The sequence below is a fragment of the Bombus fervidus genome, chromosome 1, assembly GCF_041682495.2.
Source record: "Bombus fervidus isolate BK054 chromosome 1, iyBomFerv1, whole genome shotgun sequence".
Lineage (NCBI taxonomy): Eukaryota > Metazoa > Arthropoda > Insecta > Hymenoptera > Apidae > Bombus > Bombus fervidus.
The window spans coordinates 7,278,532-7,305,886 of NC_091517.1; the positions used below are offsets into that span (position 1 = coordinate 7,278,532).

The 27,355-nt window shown below is 33.8% G+C and overlaps 1 protein-coding gene across 3 annotated transcripts in view; it reads left to right on the forward strand.

Moving 5' to 3' along the window:
• Positions 1-27,355, forward strand: part of LOC139988044 (uncharacterized) — a 76,906-nt gene that overhangs the window by 4,178 nt on the left and 45,373 nt on the right. For 2 of the 3 annotated variants that reach the window (XM_072004971.1, XM_072004988.1), the window contains exons 2-4: positions 21,000-21,111; positions 23,499-23,686; positions 26,199-27,276. In XM_072004971.1, coding sequence (XP_071861072.1) covers positions 21,000-21,111; positions 23,499-23,686; positions 26,199-27,276 — 1,378 coding nt within the window. The remainder of the gene's footprint in view (positions 1-20,999; positions 21,112-23,498; positions 23,687-26,198; positions 27,277-27,355) is intronic. The other variant, XM_072004980.1, reaches the window with a different exon arrangement.

The window sequence follows — 27,355 nt, forward strand, 5'->3', positions numbered from 1 at the left end:
TTGTCGTCATCGGTCATCATTATCGATGCACAGGATAATACCAATTTCTCAGTAGATCACTGATCTACTGAACTATCTGAAATGTTTCTGTTAATAGCAAATCATAGAAACGGACATTCGAGGATATTCGAAACTTGCAAGTACACAAGTGTATGTGTATTTTGTTTCACGTACAGTACATTCTTCCGGAAACTGCCTTTAATTATTTCGATTACGCCGAATAAAAGGTCGCAGCATGGTCAGCTGTTTATTTATGTAATTCGCATAGGATGTATCGTTTACGCATAACTTTTACAAATTTTAACGATTTAACAAATTACGTATCGAATGTTTTCCTGTCTGATTGATCTTGCCCAAAATATCTCAGTCGTTGATTTATATTTTAATTAAATTTTGTTCCACTTCGTTTTTTCTGACTTTTATTCGATTATAATTTGAATAGTGTTTGGAAAATGACAATTTTTATCATGAGAAGTTAATTGGAAGTTCAGATAAAACGTTGGACGAGAGAATTAATCATATTGTCCATTTCGTTATTATTTTTGAAGAAAATCGTGAAATAAATAATTGATGGGCTCATAATAAAAACAATACATGTTAAATTAGCTAGTATTAGCTAACTTAATATTAACTTTACTAACTAAACTAGACTAACTAAAAATTATTTATCACGGATACGAGCTTTTCAATTTTTCAACTTCTTCGATAATTCTGATTTTAACATTTTTTTGTCATACAAGCTATTATGAAGGTATTTCGATATTATGATTTTCGATGTTTCAACTATTTTTTATTCTAGTGGATTTTGATGTAGTCTGAGATGATACTGAATATTAATTAAAAGGATTTGTCCCTCGTATCTAAATTGTGATTGATGTATCGCATAGCTGCAGAAACACTAAATATCAAATCAGAATTGCTTGAGGAGCAGTTTTTCAAATCAACGGTGCATGCTTTGCATAATTGCACGCTCTTCTGCACCAGTCCTATCTGATACGAATGCGAAATTCAAGAAGCTATCCGCATTTACTCGCCTGTTTTTATAATCCTTTAAGAATTTTCTCATCCAAAAGAAGATACATTTTGCATTACAATGGATGCATAAAAAATAAACCAAGAACGCTAGTAATAAAAACGCCACATCACTAATAATCACAATTTGTTGATATACGAACTTTAAAATTCAAAAGCTTCGAACTTCACAAAATACTGCATATTTTTCACAGAATCTTTTTTATTAGGTTTTAACATCGTGTTAACTGCCATAATATGATATGTTGTTATTAGCGACGATAATGAAGACAGAGAAGATGTTAAATTTTGTTATAGGACATCATGTCTTTCAGAAAGCAGCAAACTTTCGAACTTTTACTGTCACTAAGACCTTCATTTAGAGTTTCTTTAACTGAAACTTTAACGTATATTTACGGCGGTATAATTTGTCAATTGCAAATATTATCCACACCCATAACGGATCCGATTTAGGAACTAGATATGTATGTGTAAATTTAGTGTCGCCAATTCTAAGTCTCACAGAACATTATCAACTAAGACGTTACACAATATTCAAAAAGGAATAATTCTAAATCTTGTAAACTGTAAAAATTATTCTAAACAATGTTTACAGAGGATTAAGAATACTAATAATAAAAATGTTCAGTTTTATAATTTATATATCATTTATAATATTCGATCTTTAAAAGGTAAAAAGTATGCAAATTTTGCAGAATGTTATCAATAGAAGAATTACCTTAAATGTTAGAAATCATAGAAATACAGATACAGAAATATGTACATAGAAATGTACATGGAAATACAATGTCGGAAATTTGAGAAATCATTATAGACAAATAAGTCCACGTTGCAGATAATTTTGTTCTCATACATCGCATTCGAGTATTTACTCGGTTACCGAGTTCCAAGAGACGAGAACGTCTCATTACTGTCGTTTAAACTTGCATATTCGTTATCCATCGTCTCATTAATGTTTCGCGAGTCCCAAGAAAAGTTATCCTTAAGTGAAGCAGGGGAGTCAAGATTAGATCGAACAGTTAAGCAACCCATCTGGGATTGTCGGGCCGAAGTGGGTATAGCTGATCGCAAATAAGACGATAATAGGGGTCGAATGGAGAAGCGAGTGGCTCTGGCACAGATCTTAGTATTTTCTTCGATAATGGAAATTGAAATCTCGACCACTTCATTCAGATTCAAACGAAAGATTTTGCGGTTTCTTTTTGTCTAGAAAAATTGATTTCGAAATGTTACATATTTCATCTCCTCTTTTCTGTGAAAATATCGATGTCAGAAGTTCTTCTTCAACTTTATATAATATTTCCAATGTTCCATAAAAAGTGGACTAATTCTCCGATATCTTGGAAAATAGCTGGGTTCTGATAAATTTTTTCATGGGAACTTGTCTTTCATTTTTAATCTATGAATGAAGAATTTTATAATGATTAATTTAGAACGTAATGGATGAACTATGGCCAGATTATTGAATTTTTTGACTGATTTTTATTTGCTAACGGCTTTATTATAGATATTTTGATCCGACGATATTAATTGAAATTTTTATGGTGTATCAAATATTTCAATAAAAGCAAATTAAATAAATTGAAGTTTTATTTTAAACACTGTAAAATAACTTATGTTTCCTTTTTTTGTTATGTGTCTTTTATTATTATTTTTTTTATTATATTTTTATTATTATATGTATTCTTTACCGGATTATGAAATATTTAAAATAAAATATATCGAACCTTTTATTTGATTCTAAATACTAATTTTCTAATTCATTATATGTAGCAGCTAAGTTATCATGAAACTCGTATGATAAATCGTTCTCACTTTTTACGTTTATTATTTCCAACAAATTCATATTCCCTTCATATTTAAAAATTTCTCATTTTATTCCTACATGCAAAATTAAAAAGGTATTTAATTCCTCCTCGCGAACTCATGAAGCGATTACATTCAGCAATTCCAATCCTGATAAAATACACATTTCAGACAGAAATATAGCTGAATTAATTCATTTACCGCCAGTTAAAGAAATACAAAAATAATAAAATATTTGGGAACGTTAGAAAAGTTGTCACGGGGAAAAAATCAAAAACATTTAATTGTTACAGGAAAAAGAGACGATGACGCATATTTCTAATTGTTTTTTATAGCAAAGCAATTTTAATATTCATTTTGTATCTCATTCATTGCAATTTTCAAAATTTAATACGTTATTAAATAATTCTATATTATCGAAATTGTCCATATGATTGATTTCAAGATTAAATACCTATTCTCTCCATTCTTATGATTATTTAAAAATTTGAATATTGAGAGACTTTACTGTTAACTATATGTGTCTTTAATTTGTCGAAAAATTCATAGATCTAACGTTTTTACTATAATGCTTTATATATAATTAAATGTAATTTAAATGTAGATTTTTGTGACTGACTGTAACTCTCTAAAAGGGTTAAACCGGTGAAGATAAACGGAACATCCTGTTATACACGTCTCGAGTCGATTTAACGCTTTGAATCTATCGACAATGACAAGAAAGAACTATCCATTCGTTCCCGTCTTGCGAGTATATCAATCCTCTTCGCTGTATCGCTCCTTTTATTAATGGCGTTGTCAGTGTGGCAACGAATAAGACGGAGGAGCGAAGAGGATGGAAGAGAGAGTCATTTGAACAATCGAAAACGGCAATACCTATCGCCAGCTTTACTTCCCGATCCAATGTTTGTCGGAATAAACATCGGAGATTGGAACTTGGATCACGTGGATTTTTGTTACACACGAATCGCAGTTAAAGTCAGAAATACACGGATATGTTACAGAAAACAGCGTGAATGAAAATACTCGATGGAAAGCGTAAGTCGACCCGACGGTACGGAAAAATCATATTTTTGTCCTACGTCTTCTGGTATAATCCTTTTTCCGTCATTCATTTATCTCATCACTTTCTCTGCCTGGCTTAGATTTGAAAAATTTTTTCCTGCAATGTATTTAGTTCATCCTTAAAAATCGTTGTTTGATTATATATATATTAATTAATATTCAACGTATTAACGAAATTCGAGCTTTAAGTAATAAATAAATTATGAATATTCATAATATATATATATATATACGTAATAATGTAATATATATACATAATAATATATATACACATATTGTATATGTTATTATGTTATCGAAATCGTCTTACCAAACAAATTTTCGAATTTGTGTCTTGTGTTATTACATTACCCGGGCTTGAAATATGCTTCCTCAGAGAAAGATTCTTTGTTTTTAACGTTATGTTTCGTTTGTCGTGTATTTTTTTTAATTTTTCTATTCCTTTATTCTTCTGAACTTCTTTTCGCAAAAATATTTTGTTAAGTTTCTTTAAGATTCTAACGCTTCCAATTCTTTGGAAGATGACATAGAACATTTATTTTAATAAGAAATGGATCTTTAGACATTGGTAGTTGGTGTAAATTATTACAGTGTATTCGCCGCAAATTAATTGTATTACATATGAGCGACAAAACGCACGGAGTTTACGTGTAACTGGTAATTAAGGATGAAGGTAATTGGACGAGAAGTTAGTACGTCCCCTTATCTTACTGAACCTGTAACAAACGTGATTTAGGGTGTTGTTGAAATATTCCTTTAAATTGCTGCTGATAAATTTATTATGCATTATGAAATTTTTAATTATTAGGTGTAATAAATTTCGAAATACTGTTCTTTTAAATTCTATATTCTATTCTTTCCCGAAATAATTATTTTTGTTTTAAAGGAACATTATTATCTCTTTGCAATAGATAACTAGAATACCTATTTGTAACAGAGTACCTATTACAAAAAAATAAGATATTGACGATCACTCGAAATACGAGATAAAACTTGAGAAATGTATAGATGCGTAATTTTTAAATTAAATATAAATATAGAAAGATAAGTTTTATCCTTTTTGTACGTTTAATGATTAAGTGATAATAGGTCGACGGTCAGTTTTAATAAATCAAAGTTACCCACGTACTCTACATCGTATTTCAAGGTAAATAACATTTCACGGAACGAGAATAGAAGATCTGAATTGATGATGAAGGTACCTTTTCTCGACGAGGTCGATCTTTTATTGTGGTCTCTCCACTGCCTTTCCAATGTGAGTGAGCTGCTAGCAGCCGAAATCTCGTGAAATTAGCAATGTAAATTCGATATTTCTGATCTACAGGACGAATTCATCTTTGAACGTATTGTTCACGTACTCTTCCGATCAGCTCTTCAAAGGCCACCTGGTTCTACGTGGAATCAAAGTTGCGTTTCAAATGGGAAATAATAGGAAACGATTGTTCGATTCGAAGTTTAAACTTTTCTGTAGCTAAAAAAAGAGATTTAATCTCCTCTAATTCATCGGTTAATTTTGTTGATTTATGCAACAAACTTTCAGTAAGCCTCTTAATTTATTCTTAATTAATGTGTTAATGAATATCGATTGTATTACAGCCAGTCTGTGCGTTAATGATGCGTGCTGATGTGTTTTTGCATCAGCCATGTAATCAATAAACGCAAACCATAGCTCGATGCTAAACAATGGGTACGTTTTCCGTTGCATTTTACCAAGATAAATTAAATAATGATTGAATAATGATGTTATATTTTATACATATAATATTATTCAAAAATACATGCATAGGTACATGTGATGAATACAAATGTACTATTATTGTATTACATGTTATATAATCATTATAGTATCGTAATAAAAAGACAACGTTTTAAATCAAAATAATGTAAATTTTTGTAAACCAAATTTAAATTTTATTAGATTTATAGTCTGGTGATTCTATGTATATATCGTTATGATAGTAAACGTTGCTTCTAATTACTAACTCATTATTTAATAATTATTACCAATTCACTATTAATTTATACATATTGTATTACATCTGAGCGATATAAAATCCATATATCGTTACCAGAAATCGAACAAAACATCCGGATATTGTATGCATATGTATGTATGTATGTATATACTGTAATTGACGTAAACGTATCTTGATTGGTAAGAAATATAGACAACAAAAAATATTATTAAAAATATTAAAGTATACGACGCTATTTTCTAAACCTATTAACAAATCTTAAGACTCGTAATTAAATAATAATTCACTATAACTCAATGCATGATAACATTTTGATTAAGTTTGTTTCCTGTTGTTCAACCGGAAAAAGTAGTTCGAAGAAATTACGTTTCATCGTGTGTATCTGATGAAAAAGCTTGCTTTTAGCTCTACATCCGAGCCGTCGTCGAGCTTCAGTTTGCCGCCTTAAACTACGAATGACTTGACGGGAACTCTGTTAATTTTTACGGCACTCTGCAAACTGAATGACCACAAGGAAATACTAACTCCCTCATTTGTCTCGACATTTTCCTATGCTGAACGTAATTAGTTCTGCTATTATCGTGTTGGTTGACTTGTAAATTAACATTAACCAAAACTTTGCGTTACAATGCTTTAATCTAACGTCAACACTATGTCTAAAGCATATAGATCACTTTTACGAATGACCCCGTTATTCCTTTGTTTTCCACGTTTTGTAGCGTATGCTGATTGCATATTAAACTTTAGGATGATAAAATTATAGCATGTTTATTATCTGGGATATAATATCAGTATGATATGGTATTATTAGTGATATTCTATTGTTTAACCCTGCAGGAGTCTTGATCCTAAAGTTCTATTAAATAATATTTCTTAGGAATACAGTGACTTCAAACTGTAATACAGTGCTCAAATTACTTTTTTTACATACTGTACACACTGTACAAATAAATGAGGGAAAGTTGAATTTTATTGAAATAGATACAGTGTGTAATTATTAAATAGAAAAATATACTACGCACGCCTGTATGTTACTAGTTGTCTTATTGTATGTTTTGTAAGAAAGTATGTACTTCTATGTTCTGTGCGTTCTCTGTTGTTTAAATACGGTTGAATGTTTATCACAGCTGTGGAGCTTATAAAATTTTCTGTGATTTGTAACATTATAAGTTTGTGTATCGCTTAAAGCGTGTGATATTGTTGGTACTGAAGGAGTTCCTCAAATTTCCTAAAGACTTTAGAATACTGTATACTTTCGAAACTCTATAAGACATTTTGGACTTGCGATACTTTCGATACTCTAAGAATTTCGTAACCTCTGATGCTGTTATTTTTCAAGTTGTAAATATTTTGTTCGTACTTTTTCGATCTTTCATTTGAGCTTCTAATGCTCAAATTTTATGCGTGCTGCACTGTGAGCTCTGTCAAAAATATTAATATAATAAAAGAAAGTTATTACTCCTTCTAAGATTTCTTCAAAAAATCATTAAATAATGTATCATGAATTAACAATTTTCCCTTTTCTAACAATCTTTTAAATCCTCTAAAAATTCCCATTACTTTAAACAAAACAGTATATTCAATAAAATCCAATCTCCCCTTTAAAATCAGGTAACTCTGGTCCTCGGTAATCAATTTATTTTCCCAATGTTATCCAACTGGACGATCTAATTGCTCCCATCGATGCGTCACAGTTTACCATGTTTCCATTCTTCCGCAAAGATCCGGCGCATCAATTTCCCTCGTCCACGGGTCGTATGTACGCATTAATCTTCTCGAGAGAGGCAACTTGATTAATTGATTGTCCTATCGTTTCCGCATCTCATTAGACGGCCACTCACGAAGACGTCAATCCGATATCGGCGCCGCGGCCAATGGACCATTGGTCATTTTTGCTTTTCATCGATCGTTGGCTCTTGCGAGTATTCCGGTTACATCGACAAAAGCTCCGCCGGCTATTCGATTACTACGGTTCCTTAGCGAATGAAGAATTCCTTTTTCTTTCTTTCTTTCCTTCTTCTTCTCGGCCATGGCTCGAAATGAAATTTTCTTCTTTCTCCCCTCCACTGGTTGTCTCGTCGCCGATGCAATCCCCGGTGAAAATCGTAGCTCTCCGCCGTCACGACGTCGGAGTAAGACCTGATAAGGGGTATGAAGGGAGCTTTAGGAGTAGCGTGTCAGTGGGAAAGCCCGTTGATGAAAAAATTCCATTACGTTGTCTGGCCTCGGCGTTGTTACAAGGAAAAGATAAATTTCTGCGTTGGGCCACGATGCATGTGGCCGGCCACCGTAAAAACAATTTATGGAACAACGGGGGACCGTCCCTTTCGTTTGAAAGTTGTATCACGGATATAGGTATCTACATTAACCCTTGGAGTACCGATACGGGTTGGGTTTAGAGTGGCCCATATTAGTAGATCAATGCAATAATACAGTGACTTGCGAAACTGTTACGTCTATATTATATGCGTTATGTAAAACATATCGAAATTTTGTTAGTATTGTAATGTATATCGGTAAGATTTGAAATCAATCTGAAAATGTATATGGAAGTTGTGATAACTCATTATACTAACTTGCAATGCAAAAATTATAGAATGTAGATTAAGTAACAAAATAATTCTACAGGTTTCGTCAATTATATATATCGCCTTTATTATTACATATTGACTTTTAAAAATCAGTTTAATCGCGTGTCATGATATTCTGTTATACATTTGTTTTGAAAAAGCTCGTTTATGGGAAGAGAATTGACGAGGTTGTAAATCAATATTACAATTACTTCATACTTTGTAAGAAAAAGTTAAGGCGGAGATTGAACGTGAGTAGTCTAAAACAGCAAATAGAAATTTATGAGACTTTTCAATATTAAGAGTTCTTTTTACTTAAAAATTGTATGGTATTGTGCCAGATATTTATAGAAAATGTTTTCGGCATATATGTCGACCGATAAATACAATATAATGAAATATTAATACAGCTATGATCAATAAAAGATCAGATGTAACTGATACTAGCCTCAATTAAAGTTGATGGAATTATGATATCACTTTTCTAAATTAAATAAATGATGTAATATCATGAATTATGTTTCACATAAATATGAACTATTTTAATGCGAGTCATAGCAATATATACCCAAATAATAAAACGGGAGATCTAAAAACGAAGAAATTATTGGATCAAAACCTTAACTTTAATTCTGTCAATGAAATCGTGTAATAGAGGTGCTATATAAAATCTCTTGTTTGTCGATCTGCAGATTTTTGGCGTGACACACAGCGCTTATATATAGAGAACGATACCGAGAATTAGGCGATGAAGTCGAACACACGCTATTCGTGAGGTACTCCGTCAATAGTGTTTCTAAGTGTTCAGGTATGATAGGAATTTAGTTTACTCAACCTTTTATATATCATAGGGTTTATTCCAAGTATAAGTGTGCGTACAGTATGAGATAAAGATATTTGTACGATGAACATATAGAAATGAAGAGAGTAAAAAGAATGGGAATATAATATTTTTTTGCTAATACTATAGAGACATAAATGTACAAACAAAATATTAATCTACAAGTATCACACAGTTATATATGTTTGAATATATGTATTTAATGATATAGAAAATATTTCTCTTTCTACGGTATCGAATATAGAATGGCGAACAGGTAACGTTTTAATTGAAAGTTTCATAATGGAAATTGGCAATAAATCTTCATAATTTCCCTTAATTAAAGGAAAGTAACAGTACCTTCGAAAAGATATGGTATATTTTATTCACGAACGGTTCATTGAAGTAACTTCCAACGAACAAAGAATAAAAGTTAACAAAGAAGGTAACAGAAGGATCCAAGGTAACGATCTAAACTCAGCAAGTCCGTAAGAAAATTTCAATGCAATCTTCTCGCTTAATACTATTGTTCTTTCTTCGTGATCCCTGGATTCTTCGACATTCCATGGAAATATCATCTTTTACACAAAAAGTCGGATGAAATACCATTGTGAAATTAAATTAATTCTTGCAATTTAATGTCGACATTAACAAACTCAATTTTTTTCATATCTGCCAATCAGAGTCGGTTGATTGTGAATGGTTACATTCATAGTTTTATGAATGCAAGTTCCACTTTTTCCGTGATCTTTGAATTTTTCAACATTTTGCAGAACCATCGTTTTCTTCGCAAAAAGTTATGTTAAATGAAACACCATCTCAAAGCTAAATTAATTCTCGCAATTTAATGTTGTCATTAAGAAAACATACTTTCTTCTCATATAATTAATCATAATTGTTAGACTGTACATGTTTATACATTCTATGAACAGAAATAAAGAGATGTAAACTAAATAGAGATTTATATTTCGTTCGTTCTCGTACATGTTTGTACATTTATTTAAATTTCCGTCTTAAAGCGTTTCTTTACTTTAACCTGCATAAAAAGATCAATATGATGACAAATATTGTTATCTCAAAATCGCAAAAACGACCTTAATTCGAAATCCAATAATCGACTTTACGATGCACCAAAAAACTACAAACCATCAATCAAGAAAGAGCCATTTGCAATATAGAAGTAATGAGAACTTTCTGATCGCAAAAACTTTTTATCGAAGAAATGAAATCCACCCTCGTCTCTTGAAAGATGGAAATATCCATTCACGGTAAAAATCGTTAACGATACGAAGAAACGCGCTACATTTTCTCACATGACCATTATACGAGCTCCATAGCCACTGAGAGGAAGAAGTTGAACTAATTTCGTAATTTCTTTGGTCGGATGGCCGGCCAACGCGAGGGAAGGTTAATTACGCCCCTGGTCGCTTTGCACGTTCGTTCACAGCTAACTGAAACTTCTCGGTAGATCTCGCTCTTTGTGTCTCAGATACATTTAAACTTAAAAGTAGCCTCGAGCAGATCACGATCGACGACCGGAAACGAGAAATCGCGGTGTTGAGAAAAGAGCAGAGAAAGGGCCTGCTAATTGCACGACAAATCGTCGGTTCTTCACGTTGCTCGTTCTCCATTCGTACAATTAGATATGTTATAATTAGACCGTGGATTTTTATACAAATTCATATTTTATTTTTCAAATATTATAACAAGTATACTTTAGATATTTTATTATTTTTTAATATTATATTATAATCTTTAATGTTATAATGTATATTATACTTCAGACGTTTTATATATTTTTTGCATATTATATATACTCTACGTATTTTTGTATCTTTAAGTTTCAGATAAACGCATAAAAATCCGCACTTTAGTAATAATATTTCACGGTAAAAGTTCCTGTTATCGACAAACGTTGATGATTTTGTATCGTCGTCCTTACACGTTAATTAACGCATCCTGTTTACATCTATCAAAGTAACTCGTTCGAGTATTAACACATATGTTCGAACGTACAGAAGAGTATAAGTGATGCAATTTTCATCGAATGTATTTAATTTGAATTCTCGTGTTCCTACGTTAGACGAAAAGGTTTTTCTGATATTGCGTTCGTACGATAGAGCATTCAAAGTCTATGCGAGAAATTGCAAGGTGCTCGTAGAAGTCACGTGTATTATTTAAGGAGTTCCTTCTAGTCTGTAATTTGTGGATGTTCTGTAATTTGTTTTCTTTTGTAAGTGGTTTTTCGGTAATAAATCTTTTTTTATCTTTTCACGAAAGGTTTGATTAGTGGCTTCAAGATAATGTCGGTGATTGATCTCTGAATATCAATGGAAGTATTTTAAGATCATTAAGTTATATTGTAAAAAATGTTCTTTTATACAAAGCGTCTACATAATATTAATTAAAAAATGCAAAATGGCTATGATTTTCTCTGAGTAACTATTAACATCTTTCAAATGTTCAACAAATTGATTCAAAAGATATAAAATTTAATAGTCAGCTACAGCCAAATGGAAAAATAGTTTAAAATTAATTCACAAGCTGTTGAATTTTAAAATTCCTCCATTATAAAAGACGAAAAATGTTCTTCATATTATCTATATATTATCAGATTGTCAAAGCGTTGATTTTGACTTTAATTTTTTATCTCAATTGTGCCCACTATCATAATATACATTTTGTAAATATTTTCTGAAAACGCAATAATTCTTTCTTCCAATTTCTCAACAGAGTTTCTTAAATTTCAATATCAGTATCATTGAATGGGTGTCACGTTACGATTAAAATTATCTCGTAAAACATCTTTCCCGTATCCAGCGGAGATCAATAACTTTCCCTGGGAAAAAGACGTCACGTTGTATTTTATTGGCGAGATGAGCTTTCAGTTGTTACTCAAGGGATTTGTTTCTCCATATCGAGTTCTTCAGAACCATCCAAACCGTCGATCACCTCGGCTCGTAAAAAGCTTGGTGAAGTCGCGTATACGTACGAAGGATCAGGGTTGTTGAAGGACGACACCCTCTGCCACCCCTTGTCAAGGTTTAATTAAACTTTTGCAATGGATTCGCCGGCGTGGCGTGACCGCTTACAATGGAGGAACGAACGAATTACTCTCAATCGCCCGTCGGCGTGGCTTTGTTGCCGGCTTTAATCGTTTCCACCTGGAACGATTCTTTCTTTTGCCGTCTTTTGCTGTTTCGCTGTTTCGTTTCACGGCCACATTTCGTAACAGGGAACGTTCCGTGGAAAGGAGGTGAAGTTGCTTTTAAGCGAATTATGGAATCAGGAAAATGGATCGTCTCGGATCGACGGGTTTCTCTTCGATAATTGGCGTAATCGAACAGTGAAAATTATTATCGACGCTTCTTCGTTCGCGAGTTAGCCACGAGACGTGTAGACGATGAAATCGATATTTTATTGTCGCCGTCGTTGGAACAAGGTCAATGCGTTCGCTCATCTCTTTCTTCTTTTGTTCGCACGATATATAGCACGTTATTTTACTTCTTTTCAGGAAAGTGATATTGAAAGTGAAAAGTTGATGTTTGTATCTTGTATGTGGTGCTTGGAGGATTATTTATTAAAGAATTAAGTAAGGGATAATGTTTGTTGAGGAATATAGGGGATGTATGACAAGGGATGTTAATAAGAAATGAACTTTGTTAAGTAGCAAGGAGCATATAATAAGGGATAAAATATGTTAAGGAATAATTAATAATCTTTAAGGCTTCGACATATTAGAAAATAACGGAGAGTTCAGAATGAACGATTTAGGATATAATTATCTCTTTGCCCCCAAGATTTTCTGTATTTCTGGTATTAGATGAAAAAAAAACACATAGTTTTAATTGTTTATGATAAATAAGTATTAATTATTGCGTTGCACATGACATTTAAGATGTGATTCAAGTATTCACTCAAGCTTAAAATCTTATTCCATTTGCTAAAATCTAACATCTTTCGTTTTCCTAAACCTCATCGTGGCATGGTTAACAGGAGTATAAAGACATTCTCGCTTCATAAAATTGAGAGTAAAGAGAATACGGTCGATGAACTCACCTCTTACGCATTTATCAATCTTTTCACCATTTCTCCATCCTGAACCATGTCCATTCATTATCATAAAACCAGGAATGATGAAAGACCACAATGATGGAATACCGAATCGTCGGAACGAAGCGTCGATGGTGACATAATTGTTCTCGAATCTACGCGAAAAGCTGTGCAAAGTTCGCACTTCCGATAGACTGAAACTCGTCGGTGGCGCAAACATTCCATAAAATCTGGAACTGGATCGCAGCTGCGTACGAATTGTGTCCACAGAATCGATTTCTCCGGTTCTTGCACCGCGAAAGTATCTCCGATTCGGCCTTAATTACATGTTTGGCTAACGAACCCGGCCTCTTAAATCAAGTAAATCGTGGCAAGTGTTGCGAATGTGGAAAGTCTGTACTTTCAACCGACAGATACTTGGAGAGCGTTTTCAACTTCGCCGAGAGACGCTCACCCTTTCCCGGATCCACGCCCTACCGCAAAATTAACTCGGGGGATGCGTTAACGTTTTCCTTTTGCACGCTTCTCTTCTCGCGCGAGAACCTATGGATCAGACCTGAATTCTTGCCGATCCTCCGAGCCGAGAGATTTTTATTATCGGCCACGTTGATAAGTTTCTTTGTAGACTGATGGGCTCACCTCTTCTCTTTCTCCTTTCTTGCGTAAATACTGGGAAGGGTTTTAGGAGAATGAATGTTTGCTGCTCCTTTTCGAAGGGTAAATTGCTGGAAATGGGAAATGGGATTCGAGCGAGGGAAAAATAGCAGTGGAAATTTGTGAAATTTTGTAATTATTGACATATTCTTTAAAACGATGATCACAGGAGGAGAATATAATGTTATATTTTTGAAAATTTTCTACGCTATTAATTAATTTCATATGAACCGATTCGTATTTTTATTTGGGTTTCGGATTAGATATGTCGTTCCCTCATCCTCTTGAACATTTAAGAAACAGTTATAGTGACAGTATCAATTATGCCGTGGGTTCTGCGTAATATTTCATGCATGTATATATCTATTATCTATTTTTACAAGACTTATATCTTTGCATCTGACAAATTGATCCACTTTCTAATTGTATCACGTTGAAGTATTTCCTTTCAGCCAACAAGTAGCATAAAACTTAAAAAATCAGTAAAAGCAGATTCATGATATTTCTATCACGTAATCTTCAAATGTAAAATAAAAAAGGTAAATAATAATTTCAACTTTGTTTGCACATTACCAAATATTTCTTCGTTAAAAAAACTTTCAATACAAAATAATTTTAGTATATCTTTCAATCCTTTAATCCCAATATGAAATAAGCTGTCGCTCAAAGTTGGAATAACTTCCTCATCTTCTTAGGTGAAAAAAGGGTTAAAACGGAACCCAGACGAAGTTAAGTCTCTTCTTCGAGGGCTCGGTGGATCGTTTGAGTTTTTCATTGCATAGGTGTCGGTGTATTTCACGACAGCAAGTTTCGCCTTGTGTGCGCACGCTACAGCGAAGAATAATTTCGGTATTCACGGGTTTCCCGGGTTCACACTGGAAGAACGTCTTAATTACCCGCTCAGGTAAGCTGACAAAAAAGGAGGGAAAAACGAGAGACCGAAAGGTGCACGCGAAAGGCGGGCCGGAAAGACTTACCTCGGCATTTTCAGGAGCTTTAAGCACTCCGAACTCTCGCGTCTAAGTAAAGTATGAAACTATACGTTTCTGTGACTAATTCGCGACCCTGGAAGCTAATCTACAACTTTAAGAGTAAATGAGAATAAAAGAAAAAGGTAATTTGACAAAATGTCTTCGTTTTCTTCCTCGTTTTTCGTGGAGATGGAGTTTCGAAAAATTAAGGTTAGTGAGGGTACATTTCGTAAAAACTAATGTTTTTCAAGAATTTTGTTATCAGAATACTGATATCAAGAAATATACAACTTTGAATTTATGTTCTTTTCGATATATAGATATGTTAAATTATAAATGTTTAGAAATATATCGTGGTTTTAAATTCGTCGTACTATTGAAGTCAAGTAGATTCTACGCATCAAAGTAAGACGAGAACGGAGAGTAGTAAAATTATCTTACAGGCTTCAATTTCATAATAACCGAATTAAAAAATGTATCAAATATACATCAGTTCATTAGACAGAAATATATAATTGCAGGAAGTTATTCTTGATTTTCGTCTTATTTTGAAATATAAGATCTGTTTATCTTCAATTGTTTTAGGGCCACGGTGTATAATTTAAGTAACGCTAATACAATTCATATAAGAAAATAATTTAAATAACCATCTTTTGATTCAATAAAGAAACGATCTTAGGGATGGAATTACCCACTTAAATAAATTGCAACTTGCCATATTACCGAGAATATTTACGAAACAGTGCAAGTCTTTTTCAATGTTTTGTACATAGTCATTCACGACAATGTGAGATGTCACGATTTTTTTGAAGGGTTGATGCACTCTTACGACTGTTCCTTTAATAAAACAAAATTGATTATGATACTTTAGCATCACTTAAAGTAACATTTCTGTAAAGTTTCAAGCTTACTTTGAATTTTCGTATTGTCAAACGTTTTTCGTTAATGGCGTCCAATTAATTGGGAGCGTAAGGCATCTTGTGGAAGCTACTGTTTATGTTTTCATGAGTAATGTATATAGTGTTAGTTGAACGTGGACTGAGCGGAAAGTATCGAAGGATTTTGATACTACGCTTTCAATAATGAACAACATATATATATATATATATATATATATATATTCGTGCATCTATCTTGATACAGTTTTATAATGTTTAATAATTGCACCTATAGTCTTCAATTTCAATATTGATATAGCAAATGAAATAGTAAGGAAGAGAGCTTAAATCTACCCACGATGCTTAGGTATCTTTCAAGCTCAATAATTCAAGATTGGAAGGTTTCAGCGTTGGAGTCAGCAACGCTCTGCAAAATCAATTAGAAACTTTCTCGGCGCAGTAGGGTAACTTTTTATGTGTAAATAAACGTTTGGTTCACCATTCCGCATACGATTCGCTTCACTATTACTCTGTCTCTCAAAATTGTGAAACATTCCTTTGACTTCTCGTCTACTCTCGTAGTTTTGGCTTAGAGTTTGATTTGTATGTATTTCGAATGCATTATACATTAATGTCTGAAAGTTTCTCAGGTATTGAGTAGTGACTGACACGTTTAAAAGTAATTTAAAAAATAATATGTTAAAGTAGAAAATTATTCGAGTTCATCAATAAGAAAAGTTATTTGTTAGAAGCTTTTCAAAAGTTTACATTAGGAACTTTTTACAGAAGCTTTTTAAACGAGTAACTTATGAAAAAGATTTGAAGCAGAAAATATTCTAATAATAAGTAGAAGCTAAATAAAATTATTCTTTCTTCATAGATGCAATACTAATATACTCCAATATCAATATAGTTATATCTGTTATATTAAACGTAAGAAATGAGTACCTCAATCAGATTATCTAAAAACATGTATATGCTTCATTATGAAATTTTATTATCCTTCATAATCGATATTCTTCACAAAGAAAATTGCGTAAGGTAAAATTATTAATTTATTATTAAGGAATCCCTGCATTAAATTTACTTCGTGTTATAAAATAAAGAAAATATGCTAGAAATTATTTCGAGGTAAAGCAACATATATTTATTAAGATTCCTTTCACTGCATACGGCATTAACTCCCACGTGCAAAATACGAAGAAGTGAGCATTTCATCACTTCCCCGATATGGATTTGCTTAATACAGCGTCTGAGCTCGGGTGTGAAACTTAAAATTGCGGTCGTCGCGCGTTGACCTGATACTTGTGTATAAACGCCGCTTTGTCAATGGAGTTTTATATAAACCGATGATCTCAGACGAATTTCTCGATGTACCACGGGGCGTGACACATTTTATTTCTTTCACAATGTCTTCGCCGTGGTAACATACATACATAATTTCTTTTGATGTCCTTTCGTTAGAAACGTTGTACATGTGTTTTCGTAGAACAATTTCGAAGAACTCGAAAAAACAATTTTTCTTAATATATATATGTATTTGTGTCCTCAACTTTTTTTGTGGATTTGCCTCAATATATTGGGAATGTTTATGGATATTTATATTTTTACCCATAACCAATAAATACTACATTTTTGATATTTATATATTTGTGCATATTACGTGCATTCTGTGTATGTTTGTACTTAACAATTTTTCATAACTGCATAGAGATCCATTGAACAGCGTGTGTAATTATTAATTCGGACTATCAAGATTACCGTAACTTTACAAAATTATTAATTTACGCAATAAAACTTTTTATTTAATCTCAATAATTCAATATAATTAAAAACTAAATCAGCGTAATGTAACGTCGGACTAAATAATTCTCATTGATGACTGTATTCAAAATCTTCATACAAACCGGAGTCCATTAAAACGTTTTGAATGTATCATTCGTGCTTTCATTGCTCTTCATTTTTCCTAATAGCATCCCTATAATGTATCAGTAGCAAATTTCTCACCAGCTTCTTCGGTTTATCTACTTTTGAACAGTTTCGTAACGTTTGCCGCGCACGGAGCTGTGCTCCTCAGGTTCCGAATCAGACCGACGCCATTATATTTCCGCTTCACGTAGAATTGGCGGCGGGAATGGTACGCGGCCCCCGTTAGAATGAGTTAGAGCCAGCAACTGACCTATCCCATGTTGAACGACCTCGACGAGCTTCGAAGGCCAATGCATCATAATTCATAACTTTATCAGACGTTTTCCGTTACGTACTTACTAGTTCAAAGACGTAGCAGTGCTATCAAATCATACTATGGGCACGTTAGGTTTTTGTTTTTGAGGTGATAGATTAAGTAGACGATGAAAAAATTGAATTTTTACTCTTCGATTTAATACAATATTTTATTACGATTTTAATATCATTTAAAATACCAAATGCACTCAGTTCTGTTAGCTGATTTATGCGATGTATTTAATAAAAAGGAAGTTCAAGTAATAACAATACATACATTTCACATAAGTCATTATTCTCTTCTCGTTGTCAATAAAAGAAGAAAGAAATGTGGGACACAGAAAAATTAAATAATATAATAAATTGTTACACATATTTTGTAGATATTCTATAAATATTTTTTGAAAAATTAGCAGCAAGCTAAAAATATTTTGTGAAATATCCATATTTTAAATGATTTAATGGAGTTGTACGTGGTATATAAAATATAATAACATCAAAGCATGTAATTTAATACAACAAAAAGAGAGAAAGTGTTATAGATACATATTTCGTACATATACAAAAATGAAAAAATGTTTTTCTCTATTGCATCTAATAAATTTAGTATTATGCGATTTATTTCAATTGTATGACTTAACTATATAATATCAACAATATGTTATCAAAGTTTTTGAAAGCGTTCATATTTTTCATTCAATTTAAAATTCAGAAATTCAGAAACAAAATAAATTTTTAGGAAGTCAGATAGAAAAAAATAACGGTGTAACAGAGCAAGTCCAGAAGTGCCAAAAGGACACCAGAATTGAGCCAATTTAATGGGTTGCAAATTATGTAATCGTCAACGTTAATGCTGTCATTATAAAAGTACGTCTGTGTCTTTCGTTGAGTGAAACCACGTTGTGAATTCAATGGCAAACTTAGTTGTTAAGAGATAGAAAGAGAAGCACAATAGCATGTACAGTATCGTTTAAAAGTATCTGGATACTTACCTATATTTAATAAAAAAATGAATATCCTTAATTATAAAATTATTGATAGAACAAACTGCAAATAATAAATTAAACTTCCTTATAATGATCATAGTTATACACTATAGTACATATATTATAACTAGATTAAATTGATGTTTATGTAACAATAAAACTGGCATTTCTAATTATCAGACATTATAGAATTATTTTGTTACTGGACAAACTATTTATCTTCAGATTTTTCAATTTTTTAACTATTGAATTATAAGATAAATTACACTTGGTTCTAATTAATTGTATGTAAATATAATAAATACCATAATAAATACAGTGGTATACAAATATAAATTTTTGTAAACATTATATATCATGTTCATTGCTAATTGTGTCTGTGATTGCGAACAGATTAATGGCTAATAAAAGTATCAATCAATTTCCACTGCTAAACATTATCCAATATAGAGGTGGTAAATTCACATATCAGTTTTGGACGCCCCACTTTAGGTTTAACATGACCACGCATTCATAGGACCAAGCTCGACATAATCCGCGACCAGTAGCACCTTGACTCATTTTATAAGGTCCTGTCGAGGGTTTGAGGTTCGGGATTATGTTGGTCTTGGTCGAATGAGTCCAGGGTCATGTCGAACGTAGTCCCATGCGACCGTGGTTTTGTTGGAACTGATCTCATGAGTCTTCCATTGCGTGTTCTCTTGACTGATGGTCCTTAGTGAGTGTAATCTTCTATTTTTGGTATTATTCCGTATCGCGTTATGTATTTGTAGAATTTGCTAAGTTAAGTATTTGTGGTTTCATAGACACAATTTAATACTAACTGTAATGTTGATGTGATTTTAGTTATGATAATTGTTGATTGACATTTCGAATAATTAATAGTTGTGTCTGTACATCTTCTAATGTTTCATTAAGGTTTGAATTATTCCTTTACGTTTAGTTCGAATGAGAGTTATTCTTGGTATTACTGAAGACTTTTATTATGTTTTCTGGTTTATGTTTTTTTATTATGTAAGAATCTTGTTATTAAACTGCTATTACAAAAGATGAAAAAGAAGAAACGGCGAAAATTTTGAGTGGTCTTAAATCAATGACCAGGGACAGTAGATGATTATAATTAAAATGAAATGATGAAGACAAGTAAAGATAAAATTTAACGTTAATTTTGTTGAAAGTACTTACGTTTTAGTAATTACGAAAACAAGAACAATGAAACCGATATAATGAAACGATATTTTGACTGATTTAGTAGCTGTACCGTTAAAATCGTCGACGATGCTACGTCGTTTTTATGGAGTTCATTATGTCCAAAATTGTTTTCCGATTTCTACATTACTCACGCCAGCTTCGTTTAAAACTATCGCGTATCAGCAAGCCATGTTCGTAACCTTCGAAATAGAAGAAGGTTCGTAAGCAAATTCCAACGGTAGTCGGTGAAATGTGCATCTCGATCAACGATTTCTACGACTATCTATACGCAGAACAACTATTGCAAACCGCCGCTTTGTTTCCTGCCTGGCTCTCGCTTTAACCTTTTATGCTCTCCCGTTCGATGCGATAAAAAGTTCAATATCGCGTTGAAAAGCTGACTTTTCAAACGATGGTACGGCGAGGGGCGTATGCAAGTACTTCTCCTGGCATTTCAAAGTAGCGAGGGTCCTATTGACTTTCGGGTGGAGTGCGAGCGGAACCAAAGAAAGGTTCTAAGGCCTGGAACTGAGAAAACTTTCCTCCTCGGCCAGGTGAAACTTCCCGCCAGCCGGAAATGGAAACTCTCACGCCTCTGTTCCGCGTTCAGTACGGACGCAGCAGTATCGCGCGCGTGTGTGTTTTTCTCTCTTTCTCTCTACACTTCTTGCTGTTTCTCTTTTTCTGCAGTAGCGCTTTTCTGTCGTTTTTAGATTTATTACAATGTTTCATATTCGACGTGAAATGAATGCAATGCGATTTTTGTGTTTTCAGGACGCTGCCAGAATGCAGGTCCACGGGAACAGGCGAATAGCAGGGATGATACGAGGAAAATAGGCGATCTGCGCGACGAACTGCAGGCTGACGATGCGGATCAGTCGTATGTGTAAGTACTTTATGCATATTTGATGCCTTCGATCGAACGTTGTCGGTTATCGAAAGCTTTGTGTTCGAGGAAATAGAAACAGACATCAATCGGGCTTGTAAATTGACGAGCGATAGTTTGAACACTTTTAGGACCATGTTTTTTTTAAGATTATCATTTTTTAAAGCATCACTTTTTGCTGTAAAATTACTGAAAATATTTTTCTAGGAAAATTTTTCTCGGTAAAAGTTCGCAGTAATTTATGTAAATAAATCATGGAGGTTGTACATCGCTGAACAATGACAAGAATATTTTTTTAAAAAAGTTTTTTCGGCATAAGAATTTGCAGTGATTTATGTAAAATGATTCATTACAGTTTGAAAGCAATTGCCCGATCTCCCTCTGGAATGTGTAACGCGTGCCTGTGACATCAGAGTTAATGAGCGAATTGGCTCGTTAATTATCAAGGTCGATCGTTATGTTTGTGGAGCAGTGTCAATTGTTTTAAGTGAACTCACTTTCCAATTGAACTTAAAATAACATATTTTAAGCATATATATTCCTTTTTATTTTATAGCTCTATTAACCTTATTATAGCCAAAATTTGTCAAGATAATTTAAATTTTATATTCAATGTCAAGTATATTTTTGGTAAATATATTTTCAGACTTATAAATATTTCAGTGGTTGTTTGCTAAAAATGTGGGATTTTTTGTCAAAAGGGTAAATTGTCGTCCTTTCTACTTTGTAACTAGATCCTTTCTACTTTGGAATAATGAAATTAATCTCTAACAATACTCTAACGGGTCGATTACCATTTCAGAAATCGACCTTTTAACTTCCTACGGTTGTCCGTATATAATTACGAATCTAGACATTCTTTCCAAATGTATTCTTAAGGTCGCACGTGGTATAGATCGTTGGCATCTTTGGCAAATCTTTCAAAAATACGGTAGTAGCAGGCTATTTGTCTCTAAATGTCATATTAACATGCTGACACTAATGTGTCTTTTTGAATTGAATTCATTTTTGATTCTTCGCTTTCTATTCTCTTGCTCTTTCCCAAACATTTCTTTTTTCTATTTATAAAATTACTAATTATCTGGATGCACTTACATTGAGAGTTCTGTACATTATACGTAGAATACGTTTTATGCTATAATTACTTTTTGGTAGTTTAATAAAAGTCATAGGCTTCGATTATATGTTAATATTATCAGGATTTTGTTATATGATTAAATATTAATGAATACAGACGTCAACCATGTACATACATATAGTAATAACAATACATACGTATAACAATTCTGCACTGTGCCTATATTCCTCATATATGGACTTATCTCTTTTTCACAAACTGCAAAATTAACTTACAAATGTCGATACTGATAAGTTGCTGCACCAAAAAAGGAGTAAGACGAAGGAAAAAAAAGAGGAAAAGAAGAGAAAAAATAAAGGAGCAGGAAAAGTGAAGGAACGTGTCTCACGTTTCTTGTTTCTGGGCAACAAGTCCTCTTGGCAAATTCAATAAAGTCGATGGAATGGTCGCGGAAATCGTCGTTGGAGTAGAGTCGCAAGTTCCGGTGCACGGAGTGGGCATCGAGGATCAAACGGTTGGACTCTGGAGAACCGATAATTACGGTGGCGCACGAAATAAGGGCGGTCGTATTACGGTGGTATTACACACTCGAACTTTCTAATTGATACGTAACACAGTCGAACCGCAGTCATGGAAACTCGGTTAAAGCGCGCACACCACCTAACGCCTGTCTCAATTACACACTAGCACGACTTATAATTACCGAAGCTAAAGGGTCCCGGGAGGATGGAATCGTGCTCGACGTTCTCGTGAGGCAGTGCACGCGTCTTCGTTTCTAAAGGAATCCCAGCTTTTCACGGTATTTTCATTTACAAGTGCTGGAATGTTTAACGACCGTGGTTACAGTTTCCCTCGTTTGTCGTTATTACGATAGTTGGGATGGCTGAGACTCTTTGAGTACGCTTCGCGGCTTCCTATGAAATTATGCATGCAATCAGACCGCTTGGTCCTCGTTGTTGGAACGTTATTGAAACGGAGATTTTTGTATATTTAATAGGATCAGATTCGTTTAACACATTCACTATCTTCTCAAAGGTGTCGAATCATGAAATTCAGAATTTTCGAACAATTTCACAGGAAGACAGATGTGTACCTATTACTTTTTTAATTCTTTAATTCAGATACTTTCAATTCCTTCTACAAAATCCCACCCGTTTACAATAGAAACATTAAAAGAGGTTAAAACTTAAAAAGATACAGAACATTATACATGCCAAAGGGAGAAGGGGCCTATATTGCCAGGTATAATTTCATTTTATTTTGTCGAGAAAGAAAGAGAGAAATAACGGTTGGCTATGTTGTCCATTAGCTGGGATGCGTCTCTCGAGGGTAAAAAGGTGCTCGATGAGGACAGGAGCTCCCTCTCGTCTCGAAACGCGGCAGAGGTGCCGGAGACGGAAGCGGAAACAGCGCCTCGGGCTGACGGAAATAGGGACAAGGTCCTCGTTCCACCAGAAGATGCTTCCAACTCCTCGCTTCGGCAGCGTTTGAATGTCAGTGAGTAAAAATGTTTGCTTTTTAAATCGGACCGAAAGAGCCCCAGGTATGATCGTGTAACTTACGTGCTGTAAATGAAAAGTGGAAATAAAGCTTTACAGCTTTATTTGTTTCCACTCTTCAAAGGCTGCTTTCATTAGTTTCAAAGAATGATTACAGAGGATTGTGTTGATAATTTATTATGAACGCAGTATTGATTCGAATTAAAGCATTTATTGTTTCGGTAGTTTTGACATATTGTAACGCATTAGAATAATTTATGTGCTTGAAATTGTATCTAAACAGGATGAGAAATTAAATATGTTTTTATAATTAATCATTTACAGTTGCCATGAATTACTACATAATAAATAGGTTATTAGCATCTCAGTTGAAATAATAAGTTGAGTTTTATCATTTCTAGGAAAGATTGTTTTGTTTTAAAAATTTTAACAGTTGTAATTTTGTCTAAAATCTTTTATAGAGGAGTTAAACGATAAAATAGAAGTGAAATTTTGTCAATAAGTATTACAAACAATATAGATTGGTTATAGATATTTATTATGATTATTATTTAGTTTTTAATTGAAATGTTGCATAATTAGAAGTTCTACATTTTTCTACATATGTAATATTAAATTTCTTTAATTAAAGTTTTTTATGATCAATTTTATATCATAAATCAGAATTTCAATTTTATTTTATATACCTATTTTTTTTATTTGTTTACTTATATAGATTGTTATCATCCGAATAATTACATTAAATTAGTACTTTAATGAGAACGTTTAAATAAACAAATAATTGCTACGGATAGAAACCAATATGCATTATATTACATATATGTATTTTGTTGTTAAAAATAGATTAGGCAAATCACTATTAATAAATGTCATCGGAGAAATTAAATATTATTTGATTGCTAGCAGAAATTGTTTCAATTTACTGCATAGCAAACGACAGAGTTTACGTTGGAGCATACATAAATTAGTGTGCTCGATTGTGTTCGCGGGGAGGCGCATCTGCAGTGTGATTTGTCAACGAGAATCGTTAATTCTCGTCTTGATTAGTATCGACACCACGAATCAGCCGATTCCCTACTTCGATTATGATGATAGGGATATTTAGATAGAATCTGACACAGGGTTTTACAATTTACAAATAGCTATATACTTCGTAAAGAACACCTTCTAAGACTGAAGACTGAATGTGCGGATGAATACTGAGTGTAAGCGGATCAGTGTCGTTTTTCAGTGTGTTTTGTGCGGAGAGCTGAGTGTAAATGAGGAATCGGTGACGCATGTGGTAAAGATGATGTGCCTAGAACATAGGACAAGCGGATCCGTCAATTGCAATTTTCGACGAGGAAATAAGGGCAACAGTCATTGCTGCTAATTGGTTGGAAATTGATAGGAAAAGTGAGAATTGATTGCCCCCAAACTGAAGGTCACTCGCAAATACGGAGCATACCCTCGAGTGACGCATGTGGAAATCCTGCGTGTTCCAACGTTTGTTTAATCATTACCGTTAATAAAATCAAGCAGCGCTTTGACTTAAATAATACATCGTAAAAATAAGGAAGTTGATGGAGAACACTAAACCTTATGGCGGACGGATGGAATGAGTGCTAATAAAGACTAAATTTCGAGACGACAGTAACGACTCCTTGGGGATTATTGTTGGTCCAAGCGAATATATTAAGGAAAGCGTAGATAGAGAAATAAAAATTGGAGAAAAGTGTATGGTATCTTTAGAAAATTAGAAACAGCTATTCTTAAAAGGTTGTTATGGAAATAGAAAAGAATTGTGAAGTACCGTGGATGAAGAAATGGACGAGTGTGTAATGGCTGAATCGCGATAGGGAAGATAATGCCTACTTTAAATAGGGAAGAAACATACGGACCAGTGCGTGACAAACGCATCGTTGGCTGTCTTCCAAATTATCATGCATGGAAAATGATTTTTATAGTATAGCAGTTTATAGTGACATTCAATGCGCTGCCATTTAATCCAAAAATAGTCTACTTTGCATACTATTTATTTCCTAATTTATGTTTCCATATTTAAGCGATTAAACTTACACTATTGCAAAAATAATCCGCTTATACGCGCACAACTGTTGCGTTTTAAAGAGAATTAAAAATAGCATAAAAACAGTCATAAAATTTGTTATCAATAAAACATGGGTATTGATATAAATTCATATTTTTAAGAACACAAACAAACATACTGATTCTAACTCGTGATTTATTTCATCCAAATTTCTGAATGGCTGTTTTTATATATTTTTATATATTATATATCATTTTATATATTTTTGTATATATTTTTATATTTTCAAATTTTCCATAAATGCACGAATATCCACAGTCTAATTATCAAAGATTTAAAACAATTTTAAACGAAAATGACTAAATCCAAGCTACCTATAGCTATCTATGTAAGAAAACTATCCGGATATTAGCAAAAACAAAGTTGTCAGCTCCATTTCACACGTTTACATCGTATTTTCACATAAAATCCCTGGTTTCAGCAGCATCAACGTCTATCACCCGTCGAAAGGGGGATATCAACGACAGATCTCGTAAGAAACGACGTAGAAACAAAGATTCGAAGAACTCCGATGTGGATCGACAGCGTGAGAACACGCAGGAGGTGTACGAGAATGAGATCAGGGGGAAACGAGGTGGCCAAACGAAAAAATCGAAGGATACCGCTGCGAGGAGGTATCGCGTCGAGCGTCGGAGAAGGAGAAAAAATCGCGAACGAAAGCGTGGAAGGAAGAGGTCCAAGCAGAACGGAGAGAAAAACGAGGCGCGTAGGACGTCCAAGTTCAAAAGAAGAATGAACGATGTGCCCGCAGCGCTACTGCTTGGCAAGATCGATGGTCACGTGGCGGAGGACAATGTTTCCGGCTACGACTCCTCGAACGTGACCGGGAGAGGTAACCAGAATCTCTCGAACGGTTCTGACGTTACCTCGCCGTTCAATCTTCAGGACCAATTAACTACCGAGGCCACGAAACGGTCCACGCACACCACATCGCGTTACAAGATGTACGAAGACACCGTCGAAAGGGAATTCTCGAAGCAGCTTGAAAAAGAGATCTCGCGGACGCAGATGGAAGACCCTGCCAGCTTGGAGAACCGTATCCTGGGTAGTTCCGTGCCGAAATCCTCTCACAAGAATACAGAACATAAAGAGGATGGTTCTACAAATACAAACGAGTCGAAGTTTGGCAACTCGAGGTACGACGCCGATAAAATGTTAGGTTATTCACGGACGGAAGAGGATTTACCTATTTTGGATTTGGAGAACGAGGTGCTGGCGAGGACCTTGAAGGATTACAACGCTTATATGACGTCGAGCTTGAAGTTATCGATGGTACCCAGGCGGGACGAAATCGAGCATAGGAAAACTGGCGGATCGCATTTTCATGGGAAACCCATAATCGACGGAGTAGAGTTCGATAGGTTGGGCGGAAAGAAGAGTACGGAAACGATGAGCAGCACCGCGGCGTACGAGGACGATACGAGAGGGGATTTATCATGCATAAACGGGACGTTCGTGCCGGCACCCCTTGCCCGCCATGCACTGATCAAATATGTAAAGTAAGTGGCTTTTAGCATGAATAATTCAACTCATCTCGAACGCCGGCCAGGTACCTGGTTTCAGTCAATGCGATTTCTC